Genomic DNA, 19,376 nt, shown 5'->3' with positions numbered 1-19,376 from the left:
TTTGCGTACGCCCACAAGCCTGAGCCATACATAGCCACGGATAAGCATGTTGCTTTATATATAGTTAACATTTCTTTTATCGGCTTCCTGCCCAATTTTCTAACAAAATTCTTTAAGGCCATGATCGTTTTCATAAATAAAAGAGTTCTTGCCTTAATTGCACTTGTCCAAGAACCTGACTCATGGAATAGAATGCCCAAATAAGAAAAGGTTGGGGTGTTATCGAGTGGAACATTATTTAGAAACATCCGTTTCATCGGTTTACCTGATTTTGGACCACAGTTCATTGTAAAAGTTTTACTACAGTTTACTAGCAAATCAAGATTCAGCATGAAGTTCTCAAAGCTTACTACTAGTTTTTGCAGAGCCTGAGGGGTACGTGCCATAAGCACGGCATCATCCGCATACATGAGCGCAGGGATTGCCCTCCTCCCCACCCTGGGCATATCTCTGCACTCCTGCAGCAGATGATTTTCGAGCCCATTAATGTAGAGGAGGAAGAGAAAAGGTGCTAATACGCAACCTTGGCGCACTCCACGACCCACACTGAATTGTCTGGAGCATTCGCCCCCCCTACCGTAGCGAACAGAAGCTGTGGCTCCACTATAAAGTTCCCTCAGGAAACAGATGATGGTGTTGTCCACTCCCAAACTTTTCATTATTGCCCACAATTTGGTGTGTGACACGCAGTCGAACGCTGACGAGAGATCCACAAAGGTAAAATACAAGCGTTCTGACTTAATCCTTATATATTTATGTTGCAATAACATTAAATTTAGGCCTTGCTCGATTGTGCCAATCCCTTTTTGAAAACCAAATTGCAAGTCGCTCATGACTTCATTTTCCTCCGCCCAGCTTTGGAGTCTTGCCAACACTATTCGTCCCAAGATTTTTATTGAAGAATCAAGAAGGGAGATTGGCCTATAACAGGCACAGCTGTTTCTATCCCCCTTCTTGTAAATAGGGACGATGACAGAGGTGAACCAGGAATCTTTTAAGCCCCTCGATAAAGCCGCATTAAAAAGTTGTACCAACATTGGGCCCCAGATTTCAGTATTTACTTTGAATAAGTCCGCAGGGATCCCATCAGGCCCAGCTGCCTTTCCTCCTTTGGTAGCTCTTAGGGCGAGTAATACCTCATCAAGTGTTACAACCAAATTTGGGCCTGGTTGTAAATCCAAGCTGGTCTGAGGACCTCCACTACGAGTATCATCCTGAGCCTTGTAAAGATTGGAGAAATGGTCCACCCAATTATCCTCATTTATTGCGATCTCAATTCGCGCCGTATGGGTTTCGTAAGGGAAAGGGGTGTTAATTACTTTCCAAAATGCGGCGGAATTTTTAGTTTTTGAAGCCTCGCAGAGTGAATCTATTGCCTCCTTGTTTAGTGCAATTTTCCTTACTTTAAGGGCCTGGTTATATGCAGACCTGCATGTTCTTATTTCACCTGTGTCCCTGGGGCTTCTGTGCACTGCATGTTTTAGATTTTTCAGCGCCCTGGTACATGCATTGTCGAACCAACTCCTGGATCCCTTACCTCTACGTTTTGACTCCACCCGTAGGCCACTTTTTATATTTGTAGCTATAATACCAAAGTGTTCAATTATTTGATCTGTGGTAAATAAATAATTAAATACCTGTTCTATTTTTGACTAGATATACAATAACAGATAGCTCAATAAATAAGAGTCAAGATTCGAGGTATCTTGAGTTTGCAGGTTTTAATACAGCATAAAGGACAGCAACAGGACAACCTGCACGGGAATAGGATGGCAGCTGCCGGGGGGCAGGATCGGGACAACAGCTAACTTTAATAACAGCGTATAACATATATATACTAAAACAATTGCATTACAGTTAATACAGTAGGCGTAGCAGTGGGCGGAGTTCGTAGCAGTCGCGAAAGATAAGAGTGAAAGTAGGTGTAACAAGAGGCGTATACATAGACATGTGATGTAAACGTAACAGAATATGTCATAAATGGGGCGGAAACATGGAGGGGGCCACCTAAGGAGCCGGGACCTCTGACCTAGTGGTGCGCGCAAGCTGGCAATGACGTGTTACTAGGAAGAACTGGGGGCTATGACTTCTGCGCTAGAAGAGGATACTAAAGTCTGCGGAGTCAGAGCGACATGTACCTAAACACTATCTAGTATCTGATCTTTAGAGAACGTGTTGATAGAATCCAAAAGTTATCAGGGCAAAGGCTAACAGACTCTAAGACTGGGGCATGCATTATTCTACATGTAGTGCGTGTTGAGGAATATTAAATGACCATTAATACAGTATTTCTCTTACATGGAGACAGAGAGGCTAGACTATGACTGAAACTATTGATGCGATTCGGTAGCTTAGGAATGCAGAGAAGGAGAGCTGAACTGATAACTAGAATCATAACATACTCTTGGCAGACTGGCAGGCAGAGCCAAGCCGAGCCGGGCACTGTGAGGCAGGAAGTAAGTGAAGGGTCAGGGATGCAGGTGGGGGCTGTATCGCTCCTCAGCGAGGGTTCAGGAGACAGGAGCTGAATCTGGTGTCTGGGCCCTTTTGAGGCCTAGAAACGGGGACTTTTACTGAATTAACATGCACACTGTGAAACGTGGCAACATAGCTTTACATAGGCCTAATACTCGTAGCTTTCACGAGAACTGGAAACTAGCATACTAGAGTTGGACACAACTGTAATTGCGTCTTTAATCGATCATAAGGGAATACATATGCATATTAATCATGCACATATAACATAAGATGGGGAACACGTAGGGACACAGAACATGGCAAAATTTACTTTTCCACATTCCCTCCTTGTCACTACGTTTCCATCAGGAAACATCAATATTCATGATACCATCTATCATTTCATACAGTATCATTTGCTCGTCTCGAATTGTCTTGGAACGGGACTTAGGACTAGGAATACAGGATGTAGCACAAATGCCGCAAATCGCAGGGCCACATTGTAAACAGAGGCAGCAACTGAAAATGATCATTACTGCTATACCTAGGAATGACAATACTTTCCATCCCCAGGCAGAAATTATACTCCAGAGCCAACCGGACCATGTCCAGGTGCCTGGATTCTGGTGTAACTGATGGGCAATTTTATGAAGTCTGGTTATAGCTGAATAAACAGACGGCGCGTTATTAGGAATGAAAATGCAGCAACTAGATCCGATGACTCTACATGCTCCTCCTCTATCGGCCAGTATGACGTCAAGAACGAGACGATTTTGGAGCACAACAAATCTCATAGCAGATTGCTCTTCGGTTAAGTTACCTAGAGCAGAAGTAGTCTCATTCACTACTGCTTCAAGGGTTCTGGTTAACCTACGTATTAACTTACTATTCTGGACAGGTCCTATAAAGAAGAAGAAGCCTTTATTAAAGTCTTGATATTGTTCTAGAGCAGTTTCAGTTTGATCGACAATTGGGGACTCGATCTCCCTTCTATGTCTAACGTGTACTAGATGTGTGTTTCTATGATAATCAGATGGTGCTAGGAAAACTGGTGGCAGTAGGAAGGCAATGTAACAGGTTCCATCCCAATCGAGGGGCAGACGAACATATGCGGTCTGACCACAAACAAAATATGAATGACGTGAGGCTTTGAAAGTAGATTTCCCACTGTCACTATACTTGACAATAGTAGTACAATCACTATGTCCTACATGTGCGGAACCATTCTTTCGTACACATAATTCGCCTTTGACTGGTAGTACTGAAATAGCAGGTAAATCTGGAGTAGTATCAGACTGAACATTCAGGACCATAAAATTCGTAGAATAATTACCTAAATTATAAACTTCATTTTCTAGATCTAACCCGGTTCTATGGGTGAGACCTTGCTTGTCTGGAAAACATGTACTATTCAGAAGGGACATATCAGTTGAGGATGATGTTAACGTGGACCATGCTCCACACGAACCATTATGTGAAAACGGATAAGGAAAGAGTGGCAGAACTCCCTTCGGTGTCTGGAAAGGGGGGAGTCGACCACACACCCAACAATTAGTGGCATTGCTGGTCTGGTGTGAGTAGTGCAACATACGGATAAATGTGTTATTACGCATAGCAAGACGATAGGATAGCTCGTGAGGAGGCAGATCACTAAATGTGTGCTCTACTGTAGCATTAGAAAACTTATTTGCATGAGAAATTGGAAAACATAAATGCAATGCATAACTTGTGCAGGTAACCATCAAACTCAAAAAAAGAAGAAAACATAGAATAATGATACATCTGATAGAGTTTTGACTAACTCTCTCACTATTGGGGTCTATCTCATACATGTCAGAAACCTGTCTAACCGTTTCACCCGAGGGGGACTTAGACAATTAAACTGGCTGACTTATTTTACTAGACCGGAGCTTACTTTTATACTCCTGCTGCGGAGTTTCCTCTAACAGGGGAAGCTTGGAATCAAAGTTTGTAGCGGGACAGTCCTTGAGAATAGGGCAGTCTTTAAAATTCTGACAGTCCTTAAAAATGGAACAGTCCAATGTTTTTATGCGACATCCATGGAATTTCTTGACGTGGGACAGATGCACCCAGCCCTTGCGGCCGTGCGGGTGGTCAGAAGGACAAGTTGAGGTTGTTTCCAGCGGGGCTCCAGTGGACTTGAACGATCAAAGTTCCGGACAAGTACCAGACATCCTGGAACGATTTCATGCGGTTTCACCTCGGTATTGTCTGGAAATGCGGCGGCAACCTGTGAACGACAAGAGTGTAGGGCAGACATCAAGGAAGCTAGGTAATCTGTCAGCATATTACTGGAAACATCTGTAATACTTCGGGATCTAGGTGTACCCCACATGTTCGGGGGGCGGCCGAATACGACCTCATAAGGGGACAGACCTGATCTGGAATGTGCGACCATGCGCATATAAAATAGGGCGACTGGCAGAGCTACTAGCCAGTCTACACCTTTCTCTTTACAGACTTTGGCAATGCGGATTTTTAATGTCTGGTTATGTCTCTCTACGAGACCTGCTGCTTCAGGATGGCGTACACAATGAAACTTCCACTGGTACCCTAACAGAAGGGAAACATGCTTCATTAACTCAGATGAGAATGGCTGGCCGTTGTCTGAATACACGACCCTAGGGAGTCCATAACGAGGGAAAAATTCACGAACCAGCTGCTTGGCAGTGGTCGCGGCTGTGTAATCTGGAACTGGATATGCCTCTGTCCACCTGGACAAAGCGCATACAACTACAAGGACATACTTGAAACCTCGACATCGCTCCATCTGGATATAATCCATCTGGAGGACTTCAAAAGGGTGGTCAGGAGGCTGGAATCCCCCTTGTTCCACCGGGACACTTTTACCTGGATTGAACTGACAACATATCATACAGGTACGGACTTTCTGCTTGGCGGCAGCTCGTAAATGCTTGTTGAACCAAATGTTCTGGATACTGTCTAACATGGCTTTTTCTCCTAAATGTGCAGGACTATGTGCGGTATTAATAATGACTTGAACCATTGAGTCGGGGAGAAACCATGTGGCTTTTCCCTTCGTCAACCATCCCTGATCTGTCTGGACCCCTCCTTGTTCGGACCATTTCTTGATTTCATCGGGAGTAGCATGTAACTGGATATCTATGACATCTTGTGTAGGGTCCTTAACTGTCATACATGTAGTCGGATCTGGAGTGTATGTCTGTGTCGTGTTAACTGGAATGTCTGGAGTCTGGGCTGTAAGCTTGGCTGTTCGATCTGCTAGATCGTTACCTTGGGAAATAATGTCAGTGACTTTCGTATGTGCTTTGCACTTCATGATAGCGATAGCTGTCGGTAAATGTATTGCTTCTAACAGAGCTTGTATAAGGAGACCATGCTGAATCTTGGTTCCATGAGAAGTCATGAAACCTCTTTCTTGCCAGAGCACTCCAAAGTCGTGTACGACTCCAAATGCATAACGTGAATCTGTGTAAATGTTAACTTTCAGGTTCTTGGCACGTATGCAGGCTTGAGTCAGAGCGACTAGCTCTGCTGCTTGAGCGGACAGAGTGTCAATACGGTGTGTCTCTATAACTTCAGTGTCAGTAGTCACTGCATACGTGGCTACTAGTTCTCCTGTACTTGTTCTCATACATGAACCATCCACATAAAGTGTCAGGTCGGGATCAGGTAACGGAATATCTGTAAGGTCTTGTCTTGGCTTGGTCATGGTGTTAATTACTTCCACGCAGTCATGTGTGACAGGATTTGAAGTAACTGACGGTAACAGTGTAGCGGGATTTAGAACGTTGCAGCGTCTGATTTCTATGTGTGGCTGGAACAGTGTCAATTCATAACCTGTTAAACGTGCAATTGTCAAGTGCTGAGTCTGTGTTCGGTTTAAAAGAACTTCCACGGAGTGTGGAACTTGTACTGTCAGGGAATGTCCTAATACTATGGAATCACTTTGTCTGATAGCTAGAGCTGTGGCTGCAACTGACTTGAGGCACGCAGGCAGAGCCTGGGCTACTGGATCTAATGTGCTAGAAAAATAAGCACAAGGCTTGTATTGTCCTGCTTGATCTTGTGTGAGAACAGATAATGCTGTACCATCACGTTCAGTAACAAAAAGTGTAAAAGGCTTACTGTAGTTTGGTGTAGCTAGAACAGGTGCTTGGCATAACGCTTTCTTTAATTCATTAAAAGCAAGTGTATGTTCAGACGTCCAAGGGAGGACAGTCGATACGGCTGCCTCCCGTGTCGTTAACTGTATCAGTGGCTTGGCTAGAAATGCATACTGGGGAATCCATTGTCTGCAATAAGAAGTGAGGCCGATAAAAGCTCGTACCTCCTTCTGGGTCTTGGGCTGAGGAAGACTCGCTATTAACTGGATACGGTCAGGTGTCAACTGCCTACCCCTCTTGGACAGTAAGTGGCCTAAATAGATCACTTGCTGGACACAGAATTGAAGCTTCGAAGGGGACACCTTGTGCCCCATCTCGGCTAGGAAATACAGAACTGTAAGTGACGCACGTTCGCAGTCACGTTCAGAACGGGCTGTGATCAGTAGATCATCGACATACTGGAGCAGGGCAGTGTCAGTTGGCATGTGAATATTGTCTAGTTGTCTTTTAAGTGCTTGACTGTAAATACTAGGACTTTCTGTGAAACCTTGAGGAGCTCGTGTAAATTTATAGCTCCTTCCATTTAAACAGAATCCGAAAAGGAACTGGCTGTCTGGATGAATGGGGACACTGAAAAATGCATTTTTGAGGTCTATGACAGTGAAAAACGTGGCTTCAGAATCAATAGCTGTCAATAGGGAAGAGATATCTGGAACAACGGGGTACTGGGGAATGATACATTTATTAAGCTCTCGAAGGTCAATCACTAATCGATATACTGGAGGTGCATTTGGATCAGTACGTTTCATGACTGGAATGATAGGAGAATTACATACATTGGAGTCAGTTTCTACAACCACTCCTTGAACAATGAGCTCGTCAATAATTTTGGATAAGGCTGCTACAGCCTCAGGTGGCAATCTGTACTGTCTGATTCGTGGTAACACTACACCTGGTTTCAGAGTCACACGATGGGGTGTGATTTTCATACAACCAACATCAGTTGGACCTTGTGCCCATAGATGCTGCGGGACATTCAGTAATCTTGGATCAAAATCACGTAATACATGGTGACCCTTAAAGTCACGTAAAAACAAACGTATTCCTTCTGGAGAGCAGCAAATAACTGCACCTAATTCTTTCAATGTCTTAATGCCTAACAAATTTTCTGGACATGAGTTCGTAAGTAATAAATCAGTAGTTCGGGACAATGGACCTACTTCTAGAGTAACTGGTTTGGAAATCTCGTTAACTATTGGCTTTCCTGAAAATCCAAGGGAAACATTTCTAGAGCCTGAGAGCGGAGCCCCTGGAACCTCGTCATGACTGATAGTAGTCCTACTTGCCCCTGTATCAATCAGAAACTTTCTGTCTTTCCCTAATACTTGACTGTGAACATAGGGACCCTCTTGATCTACAGGTATCTCGATGAGAGGCAAGCCTACCTCCCTCTCTAGGCTGTTTCATGAATACTGCTGGTACTCTGGATACTCGGACTGTGCATACTGGTACATCTGCTGTGTAACATGCTGTGTTGCAGCAATAGGCTGCGGTGCTGTAACTGTCTGTTGTGCATTCTGCGGTAACTGAGAAGTCTGTGAAACTTGTTCTTGTCTAGGCGGACGTGGTCTTTCTTTAGTCTTACCAGTAGCTATGTTGTGTTTCAGAACTGCACACTCGTTTATAAAATGACCTGGCTGCTTACAATAATTGCAGGTCCCTTTAACAGGAACTGCCGGATGACTGGCTTGATTCGGACCCCTCTTCTGACTATCTTGTGGAACAGATTGTGCAACTAATACTTTCATTTTCGTGTCTTTCATACGTTTCCTTTCGTGATCTTGCTCTTCTCTGATTCTATTCTGGTGGTATTGGAGCATCTGAAGCATTTGGGACGGAGTATTAGCTTGCCAGGTACTTTCAACTTTCAAAACTCGATTTTTAACTTGTGGGCTTGAATTCTCGACTAGTTTGGTAACAAAAAGATGAGGGTATGACTCGCTACTCGTCTTCAAACCACTGTTAATACTAAAACATTTCTCGAATCTAGAATAAAAATCACTAGTATCTTCGTCTGGTTTCTGTTTACAGGCTGAGATTGCATCCCAGTCTTCCTTTTTCGTGGCTAGTAATCTTGGCAAGACTTGTATTAACAGTTCGGGTAATTCTTTACATTTGTCTCCTAGACCGGTACCTGGTACACGTGTATTTTCTTCAGCTTCTAGAGCTGTCCAATCAATCTTTTTCTCTCCCACCTCCCATTCTTTTTCCTTGAGTTTTTCATATATGCCCGCAGGCAACAGGACCTTTAACATTTTAATTATATCTGGATACGTGTATTCTCCCATACGGAGCATGTCTTTTAATTCACGGTGGAACCCTGCTGGATCTTTGTCGTGACAGGGAATTAACTTTTTCATCTCTAAGAGTTCCATCTTTGTAATCGGGGTGTAAACAAATACTCGTTGCATTTCACCACCCTGTGTCCTAACTGGGTGTACTTCTCGTAACGGATGCTGTCTATCTATGTAAAACGGTTTACTTTCTGGAGGTGAGACGTGAACAAAATGCGGATTCAGAAACGTTCTATATTTGTGGCGCTGTTCTAGAATGATACTAATTAAATCGGTACCTATACCTTTCCATCTATACTGGAGTAACTCGTTCAGAACATCATGTAACGGACCTGGATGAGAGTGCTGACCCTCATACAGTGTAATGAGGTGCTGGATCATATACATACCCACCAGTCGCTGCTCGGCTGGGGGCAGTTTCAGAAACATTTGTGCCACTATTTCGTCTGGAAAAGTGGTAGAATCAGTAGCCCATCGGACTGCTGATCGGGCTAGTTCTTGTTCATGCATAGTACTAAGTTCACTATAACCGATTTGTGATTTCAGAATGTGATCGGTTGCTTGAAATACTTGTTCTAGAGAACACTGTTCTGGTGCTGGATGAGAGATAACTTTCTTGTGTTCTAGACGTGAATGTCGGTCGGAAAGTCTAGTTTTACCTACATACGCTATTCTGGAAGGATTCTCGTCATCTACCTCTTCGGTAGGAGAGTCGTCTTCTTTCTCGCTTACTTGTGCTGCTTTACGTTTCTCGTGTAACCTTATTATTTCTTTACGGATTTTCTTGTACATACTCTCTATACTACTGAGTGTCCTGTGTCTTCCCTCGGCTATATGATCACTCCATTTTGTCAGAACTCTCATTTCGGTCGGATCTTTAGTCGGATAATCTTGTTCCCTTATTAGACAATTAATTAGAAACTTTAATAGCATGAGCTGAATCTCAGCTTTCCTTAGAGACATGGCTTCGCCAATACTTTCTGGGTCCTCTCCTGTACGGATGAAACGATATATTCTGTCTAGATCTTCTTTCATGTTCGGTAGGGTGTCCAGATACTCGGTCACCCGTCTTACACGCAATGAATATATAACCATACTATCATCACCTGGGACTGGATCATAACGGCATTCGGTAAGAGCTCGCCTGATATCTGCAACGGACTGGTGTTTGGGCGTACGCTGTAACGCACGTTCATGTAACTCGACTGACGTTACACGTTTGTGTGGCGGCGGGGTACCAGGAGGACCTCCTCCCGCGGCCCCTAAACTGGAATCGTCGACTGATACTCTTCGTGCTGGCAGAGTGACCGATGTAGCGGGAACTTGTAATGTAGGCTGGACCGGGGGTACCGTAACGGGTGCCCCGGTGGCTGGAGGAGCAGAAATTACATTATTTACAGGAGCTGGCGGAGCAGGATTTGCATATTCTGGGATTGTGTCGTCCAAATAGGACGAGAGGAAAATATCGTCTGCGGTCGGTTTATGACGTAGCTTGGTCGGAACTAATGGTGGCGGGAAATTGCTGGATGCCTCCGGGGTTGCTTTTGGCAAGCCCTCGGCAAGAAGAGGGTACATACCCTTAATAAGGGCATTCCTCTGTCTGTCTGACTGTTCGGTTTTAACTCGTTCACCTATCTCGATTAATTCCCTTTCTTGGGCTCTTTCTGTGGATTCTCTACTTAATTCTGACTTTCTGAGTTCTTTTTCGGTTCTTTTATGAGATTCTTTGCGCCATAACTCGATGGCATCTTTCTGTGACTGTCTGGCTTTCTTTTTCCATAATACTTCTTCTACTCGCATGATGCACTCGGCATCCCATGTGCCTGATACAGGCCATCTATATTTCTCTTCTAGATTTTTAGTATACTCGACCCATAAATCTAGATATAATATGGCACTTATGCCATGCTTATGATACATAAAATGACCTGGACTGTCCCTAGGCGGGACAGGAACTGCTTCCTCGAGCAGACCTTTTCTAGTTCTTAACTGACGTAACTTGGAGAACAGAGGCATGACGTAAACTGGGATCTGGACACAATACAATACACAATGAACACAATAATGACTGAGGAAACAACTCATTCATACCACGACATTGAAAACACATTGAAATGACATTTAAAATAACAGTTCGGACAGAAACATTACCTGGAATACTTGAGAACAGAAACACATGAATTTCTCGAGAACAGAACTTACTAGAATTACTAGATGCACTGCTAAAACAGTACGAAACATACCGGTCTCATAAAGAGACACGTCAGGACCCGCATCCACCTAGGTGGACACTTCGTGTTGGATTTGCGTACCCAAACCCACGGACCAGAGACAAATTAATTGACCCTGTCTAGATACTACCCCAGCAACGGTACTCACCGGGCAGCAAGAACGGAAGGCCTCGGACTGGACTGGACTGCTACGACGACGGACTTCAGTTACGGGTGGGCCTCCGGATACCTCGGACCTTGGACTCTCGGCTTGGGCTCTGGTCGGGACTCGCCGCGTTCCTCCACCGCCTCGTCTGGATGCTGGACCGCAACCTCCGTCTCCTCCGTGGGCCTGAGGGATACTTGAAGCAGAAATATCTGCCACTGCGCAGGATGGTTCCGTCACGACTGCAGAGGGTCAGGGGGCTTGCGTGGCTTCTCCGGCGCGTGGGGAAAGGGCAAGTCCCTATTCGGGCGCCATTATGTGGTAAATAAATAATTAAATACCTGTTCTATTTTTGACTAGATATGCAATAACAGATAGCTCAATAAATAAGAGTCAAGATGCGAGGTATCTTGAGTTTGCAGGTTTTAATACAGCATAAAGGACAGCAACAGGACAACCTGCACGGGAATAGGATGGCAGCTGCCGCGGGGCAGGATCGGGACAACAGCTAACTTTAATAACAGCGTATAACATATATATACTAAAACAATTGCATTACAGTTAATACAGTAGGCGTAGCAGTGGGCGGAGTTCGTAGCAGTCGCGAAAGATAAGAGTGAAAGTAGGTGTAACAAGAGGCGTATACATAGACATGTGATGTAAACGTAACAGAATATGTCATAAATGGGGCGGAAACATGGAGGGGGCCACCTAAGGAGCCGGGACCTCTGACCTAGTGGTGCGCGCAAGCTGGCAATGACGTGTTACTAGGAAGAACTGGGGGCTATGACTTCTGCGCTAGAAGAGGAGACTAAAGTCTGCGGAGTCAGAGCGACATGTACCTAAACACTATCTAGTATCTGATGTTTAGAGAACGTGTTGATAGAATCCAAAAGTTATCAGGGCAAAGGCTAACAGACTCTAAGACTGGGGCATGCATTATTCTACATGTAGTGCTTGTTGAGGAATATTAAATGACCATTAATACAGTATTTCTCTTACATGGAGACAGAGAGGCTAGACTATGACTGAAACTATTGATGCGATTCAGTAGCTTAGGAATGCAGAGAAGGAGAGCTGAACTGATAACTAGAATCATAACATACTCTTGGCAGACTGGCAGGCAGAGCCAGGCCGAGCCAGGCACTGTGAGGCAGGAAGTAAGTGAAGGGTCAGGGATGCAGGTGGGGGCTGTATCGCTCCTCAGCGAGGGTTCAGGAGACAGGAGCTGAATCTGGTGTCCGGGCCCTTTTGAGGCCTAGAAACGGGGACTTTTACTGAATTAACATGCACACTGTGAAACGTGGCAACATAGCTTTACATAGGCCTAATACTCGTAGCTTTCACGAGAACTGAAAACTAGCATACTAGAGTTGGACACAACTGTAATTGCGTCTTTAATCGATCATAAGGGAATACATATGCATATTAATCATGCACATATAACATAAGATGGGGAACACGTAGGGACACAGAACATGGCAAAATTTACTTTTCCACAGATCACTACTAGAATTATCTCCCAAACAGGTCATGAAGCCAGTAGAGCATACCTCCCAGAGTTCCTTGAAGAATGTTGCGGGGATTACTTTGCTCCAGTTAAGTGTGTACCCATTTTGTCTCCCAAGAACCACATCAACCGCTGCCTCAACAAGAGGCGCGGCCGAAGATGGGTCTGGGAATAAATCTGCTACCTTAAGGCATTGGGGGAGATGATCACTTATAGGCATTGGGATATTTGTAACCCCCACAACTCTATGATTAAGATTACTGGAGGAGATAATAAAATCAATGGTTGACACCAAGCCTCTACCAACAAAGGTCGGGACAAAGGGTGTGGGTTTTAGCGCTATTTCATTGGCAAACCCCAAGTCAAACATGAATAATAATTCGTTCAGCAAATCCCCCATTAAAGTGTGATCAAAGTGAGTCAGATTCATATCTCTCTCTGTCATTAGGCCGCATAGGCCCTGACTCCCTTTGGTACACAGTGAACAGTTAAAATCCCCCCCCCATAAAATTACTAGTTCTCTGTCATTTTTATCTACCTCTAGCTGAACTTCCTCCTTGAGCTGCTTCATCGCAGCCGCAATTTCTTCCCTCGGGACATTATTATAAAAATTAATAATGATCACCTTTGCTCCTTTAAGATCTCTTAGAATTATGAGCTGAAAATAATTGGAATATAAATGACATTGGACCTGTTTGATTTTAAGTTGATTTGAAACAAACGTAGTCAAACCACCCCTTGCCCTTCCAAAGTGGCCTCCAACTGCTTGGGTAAAAAAGGTTCTATAACCATTTACGTGGATTGGGTCCTGGATCCATGTTTCTTGCAGGGCCACTATGTCCTGGCCGCTTATTACAGACTCCCAGGCTGGGTTAGTGATTTTTTGCCTCAACCCAGCTACGTTCCAGAAAAGCAGTTCACAAAAGTCACTCTTCACCTGTGTCGGGCCATTACCTGTCTTTTCTCTACTCCCATTATTGTTGCCTACGATAGGTTGCGTCTGCTCCATTAGATCACTGTCACAAGGTGTCAGCCTATCGAGAGTGAGGGTCTTATTTACTATGGGAGGTTCTTGAGATGACTCAGTGGGGGCCTCGGTGTTATTAGAGAAAACCCCACCCCTAGTAAGAACTTGAGAAGCTGGGGAAGAGGGCTTTTTCCCAACCACAGTTTCTATGGGAATCTGGGCTTGCTGTCAATCTACCCCATCCAGACCAGAAAAGATCTGGTAGCGATTTTGGATCGGTAAATTATACATATATGGAAACAATCCTCTATTGTTCCATGGTCCACCTTGAGTAAGGTTGGGTCCCAAATATGGTAGGTAATGATTACTGGGAGGGGGGTATTGGTAGACCTGATGCTCATTTCTGAGGTAAAAGTCCTCCGGCCTCTGAGTGTAAAGAGAGGGGCCTTGACCACTTGGATAACCAGAACTACCCAGCATAGGCGGTGCTCCCCCAGGCCCAACCTAATCCCATGGTCTTACATTTCCAAGCCCCCGACGTTGATGGACTGGCTTCTTAATAAGCTGCCTGTCCCTGCCCCAGTTATTAAAACTTTTTGGGGGTGCATAGGGATAGAAATAGGAGAGAAGATGTGTGGAGATGGAATCGCTACTTCTAGCATCGAACCAGTCCCCAATATGCCTCACGGCCCTATGGTCCTTAAAATTTATGATTATAACATCACCATTTTTATCCTTTGGCCTGGCTCCCACCCAGTTGGCACGCCTTAGACTTATAATTTCACCATTTATTGATGCAGGTAACGGTCTATTATCACGGAGCCAGAAGACAACCTTATTCCGTAATGCACCATGATCTTCCCATTTACCTGCAGGCAATTCTGGGACCCCTGCCATTACAATAACATAAGGAGCAGAATCAGGGGTTAAGTCTATGACACAATTAGTTTTTCCGGGAGCGATGGCCAAAACATTCCCTTTACTTGTCTTGGTCGTTAGTAAGTCCTTACTACCACCTTGATTTTGAATTCCCCCTGGTTTAGATGATTGCTCCTTAATTACAGGAGCCGCCAGTTGAGATATGGCCGTTTGTGGGGTTGGAGTTATTAACGTAATCACAGGGCTACCCGATCTTACCCCCTCTTGCACAGATTTCTGTTTTTGTACAGGTACCGGTGTTGTAGATGCTGGTATTATGGGTACTAGCATTGGAGGGGGAGCTGTTGCTATGGATTTTGCAGGTGGCTTGACTCTTAATAAAGGGTTCGCCTTAGGTTTCTCTAGCCCCTTTACCAGGTCAAATAAGAGGAGGGAATTCTGTTCGACCTTCTTCTCTATTTGATCTAGGTGTGCGCACATCATAATTGTCTTATCTAGGAGTGGTTGCGTCACACCCCTGATAAGTTCTGCAATTTTGGCCATCATGACCACCTCACATCCTGGGATTTGGCCAGTTTGTGACGGGGGGGCATGAACAGCCCCTTTCCTTATTTTATGTGCTCGATTTCCCAGTGACTCGCCCCCCCTTTTTTTGCTGTTTGTCGTAATAAGGGGGGATGTAGGGACATGGGCGATGGCTCAATAGGGAGTTTTGGGGAGCCCGATAGCCTAACACTATCATTCCCAGTAAGTAAGTCCAATGCAGATGAACTAGCGGGTGTACTAGACAAAGGATGATTACTTATTGAAACAAACGTAGTCAAACCACCCCTTGCCCTTCCAAAGTGGCCTCCAACTGCTGGGGTAAAAAAGGTTCTATAACCATTTACGTGGATTGGGTCCTGGATCCATGTTTCTTGCAGGGCCACTATGTCCTGGCCGCTTATTACAGACTCCCAGGCTGGGTTAGTGATTTTTTGCCTCAACCCAGCTACGTTCCAGAAAAGCAGTTCACAAAAGTCACTCTTCACCTGTGTCGGGCCATTACCTGTCTTTTCTCTACTCCCATTATTGTTGCCTACGATAGGTTGCGTCTGCTCCATTAGATCACTGTCACAAGGTGTCAGCCTATCGAGAGTGAGGGTCTTATTTGCTATGGGAGGTTCTTGAGATGACTCAGTGGGGGCCTCGGTGTTATTAGAGAAAACCCCACCCCTAGTAAGAACTTGAGAAGCTGGGGGAGAGGGCTTTTTCCCAACCACAGTTTCTATGGGAATCTGGGCTTGCTGTCAATCTACCCCATCCAGACCAGAAAAGATCTGGTAGCGATTTTGGATCGGTAAATTATACATATATGGAAACAATCCTCTATTGTTCCATGGTCCACCTTGAGTAAGGTTGGGTCCCAAATATGGTAGGTAATGATTACTGGGAGGGGGGTATTGGTAGACCTGATGCTCATTTCTGAGGTAAAAGTCCTCCGGCCTCTGAGTGTAAAGAGAGGGGCCTTGACCACTTGGATAACCAGAACTACCCAGCATAGGCGGTGCTCCCCCAGGCCCAACCCTATCCCATGGTCTTACATTTCCAAGCCCCCAACGTTGATGGACTGGCTTCTTAATAAGCTGCCTGTCCCTGCCCCAGTTATTAAAACTTTTTGGGGGTGCATAGGGATAGAAATAGGAGAGAAGATGTGTGGAGATGGAATCGCTACTTCTAGCATCGAACCAGTCCCCAATATGCCTCACGGCCCTATGGTCCTTAAAATTTATGATTATAACATCACCATTTTTATCCTTTGGCCTGGCTCCCACCCAGTTGGCACGCCTTAGACTTATATTTTCACCATTTATTGATGCAGGTAACGGTCTATTATCACGGAGCCAGAAGACAACCTTATTCCGTAATGCACCATGATCTTCCCATTTACCTGCAGGCAATTCTGGGACCCCTGCCATTACAATAACATAAGGAGCAGAATCAGGGGTTAAGTCTATGACACGATTAGATTTTCCAGGAGCGATGGCCAAAACATTCCCTTTAATTGTCTTGGTCGTTAGTAAGTCCTTACTACCACCTTGATTTTGAATTCCCCCTGTTTTAGATGATTGCTCCTAAATTACAGGAGCCGCCAGTTGAGATATGTCCGTTTGTGGGGTTGGAGTTATTAACGTAATCACAGGGCTACCCGATCTTACCCCCTCTTGCACAGATTTCTGTTTTTGTACAGGTACCGGTGTTGTAGATGCTGGTATTATGGGTACTAGCATTGGAGGGGGAGCTGTTGCTATGGATTTTGCAGGTGGCTTGACTCTTAATAAAGGGTTCGCCTTAGGTTTCTCTAGCCCCTTTACCAGGTCAAATAAGAGGAGGGAATTCTGTTCGACCTTCTTCTCTATTTGATCTAGGTGTGCGCACATCATAATTGTCTTATCTAGGAGTGGTTGCGTCACACCCCTGATAAGTTCTGCAATTTTGGCCATCATGACCGCCTCACATCCTGGGATTTGGCCAGTTTGTGACGGGGGGGTATGAACAGCCCCTTTCCTTATTTTATGTGCTCGATTTCCCAGTGGCTCGCCCCCCCTTTTTTTGCTGTTTGTCGTAATAAGGGGGGATGTAGGGACATGGGCGATGGCTCAATAGGGAGTTTTGGGGAGCCCGATAGCCTAACACTATCATTCCCAGTAAGTAAGTCCAATGCAGATGAACTAGCGGGTGTACTAGACAAAGGATGATTACTTATCAAGGTGGGGTCATCGGAAGTGCTTTCAATATTATCTGTGACCCATGAGTGTGATAAATCAATAATAAGAAAAGAATCTTTAGGGCGTTTGGACGCGGTGACATCCCCTATTTCTCCTAGTCTGACTGGTCTGGTTTCTGTAAATAGTGATGAAGATCCAGACTCTCCCCCCCCCTCCTTGTGTAGTTTTATGGTTGATTTTCCTTTGCTTCCCCCTGCGTCTCACTCGGGCTTTCTTAAATCTTCTAGGGGATTCCCTTGCAGCAGGCTCAGATATTTCAGAAGAGCCTATACCTGTCCCCATGAGGGCTTGGACGTTAGAATCCTCATCGTTCTGACCCGCATGGACCGTGGCAACTACAGTAGTTACTTTGCCTACAGGGGGAGGGGGCTCCTCTGGCAAGGGTGTATCTGTGACAGTAAATGGAAGCTCAGGTGTAATTGTAGGAGAATGCTCCAACCCCAGAGACGCCCTTCTATTGTTGTTAATTTGCGCAACCTTTTTAATTAAAAAGTTGTCCATAGTTACCAATTTGGAGGGCATAATAGAGAATAATTCCAGACTTAAATAGGGAAAGGGGTGTGGCCCCGGCCCGGCTCCTTCGGTCCCCGGAGGGCCACAGAGGGCCCGCTCTTTGCCCGGTCTTCGCCCTGGTCTCTCCCGCGCGCTACCGCGCAGCGGTTACTCCGCCCTCTTAAGTAGGGTTAAGACAGGACAGGGCAAGGGGCGTGGCCGGCAGGGAGAGCGTCCACAGGTGGAACACGCAGGGACTCCTGGGCAATGGAGTCCCTGCTAGACTGCTCGCAGCCCTGCCGGTGCACTAGGAGTTTAAGGATGACCAATCCGCCTCCCAACGCCCCGAGGAAGCTGCAGACGCAGCGGGACCCGCTCAGCGGGTCCGGCAAGCTGTAGGCTTCTCCAACGACGACGAGCAGCAGGGATAGGGATGCCTCCAACCAGGTCCGTGAAACAAGTGTCCCGCTGGATAGCGGAAAAGGTACAGCTTTATCCAATGTCCAATGTCAGGGGGCGTGGCCGGCAGGGAGAGCGTCCACAGGTGGAACACGCAGGGACTCCTGGGCAATGGAGTCCCTGCTAGACTGCTCGCAGCCCTGCCGGTGCACTAGGAGTTTAAGGATGACCAATCCGCCTCCGAACGCCCCGAGGAAGCTGTAGGCTTCTCCAACGACGACGAGCAGCATGGATAGGGATGCCTCCAACCAGGTCCGTGAAACAAGTGTTCCACATTTCCACATTTAACTTTTGACTCTGTACTACACTTATCCTCAAGGCCAAATAGTGTAGGAGCCATTAGAACCTCTTGAATTTCCTCAGAGCACATCCCGAGATTCTTTCCCTACAATTTTGGTTTTAAAAACACCAGGTAAGAATTTTTAAGGTCAAAAGGCAATTTCTTTTTTTAAGTTAAAACAGAATCATTGCAGAATGACCAGCCGTTTCTAGACTTTAAATAAGCTGTGTAATGTCCTGATGTTGTTGAAGGACCGTCATGATATATAATTGCTGCAGTTACAAAAGTCCTTCCTGATATTGACAACTGCGAAGCCACAACATTTTTAATTAAAGTTGTCAATTTTGTTCCATCAGGCCTACATCGTTGGAACATTAAAATGACATACTGGCCATATGTTTGTATAAATAATGTGGACAGCATTGCTGACTTACATGGGCTACACTCCATGTTGTGATCGGCTGATTTTACTAGCTTATTAAAGGACACTGATTTACTGTCTGGCAAAGTTAAATATATAAATCTTTCTGAGTCTACACTACTAGTACTTGATACCCTACAGTTCTCGCAGTCATGCTGCCATTGATAAGAAAGGCCAAACAGGTGATCTACATCTACACCTTCATCTTGCAATACATCAAGCATATACATTAAAAACTCCTGACAATCTTGCTGAATATTTTGAGAGAATTGCGTTTGACCTGAACATTTGTCTAACAGATTTC

At 45.2% G+C, this 19,376-nt stretch overlaps 1 protein-coding gene across 1 annotated transcript in view; it reads right to left on the bottom strand.

Moving 5' to 3' along the window:
• The window catches only part of LOC144820056 (vomeronasal type-2 receptor 26-like), a 44,426-nt gene extending 26,505 nt beyond the window's left edge, over window positions 1-17,921 (bottom strand). The window contains exons 1-2 of the mRNA XM_078677711.1: window positions 17,625-17,921; window positions 13,321-13,464 (exon numbers count right to left, since the gene is read on the bottom strand). Coding sequence (XP_078533837.1) covers window positions 13,321-13,464; window positions 17,625-17,921 — 441 coding nt within the window. The remainder of the gene's footprint in view (window positions 1-13,320; window positions 13,465-17,624) is intronic.
• Window positions 17,922-19,376: the final 1,455 nt, after the last annotated feature.

Source organism: Lissotriton helveticus, chromosome 2_1, assembly GCF_964261635.1.
Source record: "Lissotriton helveticus chromosome 2_1, aLisHel1.1, whole genome shotgun sequence".
NCBI classification, from domain to species: Eukaryota; Metazoa; Chordata; class Amphibia; order Caudata; family Salamandridae; genus Lissotriton; species Lissotriton helveticus.
This window is presented reverse-complemented; position numbering and strand designations above follow the sequence as displayed.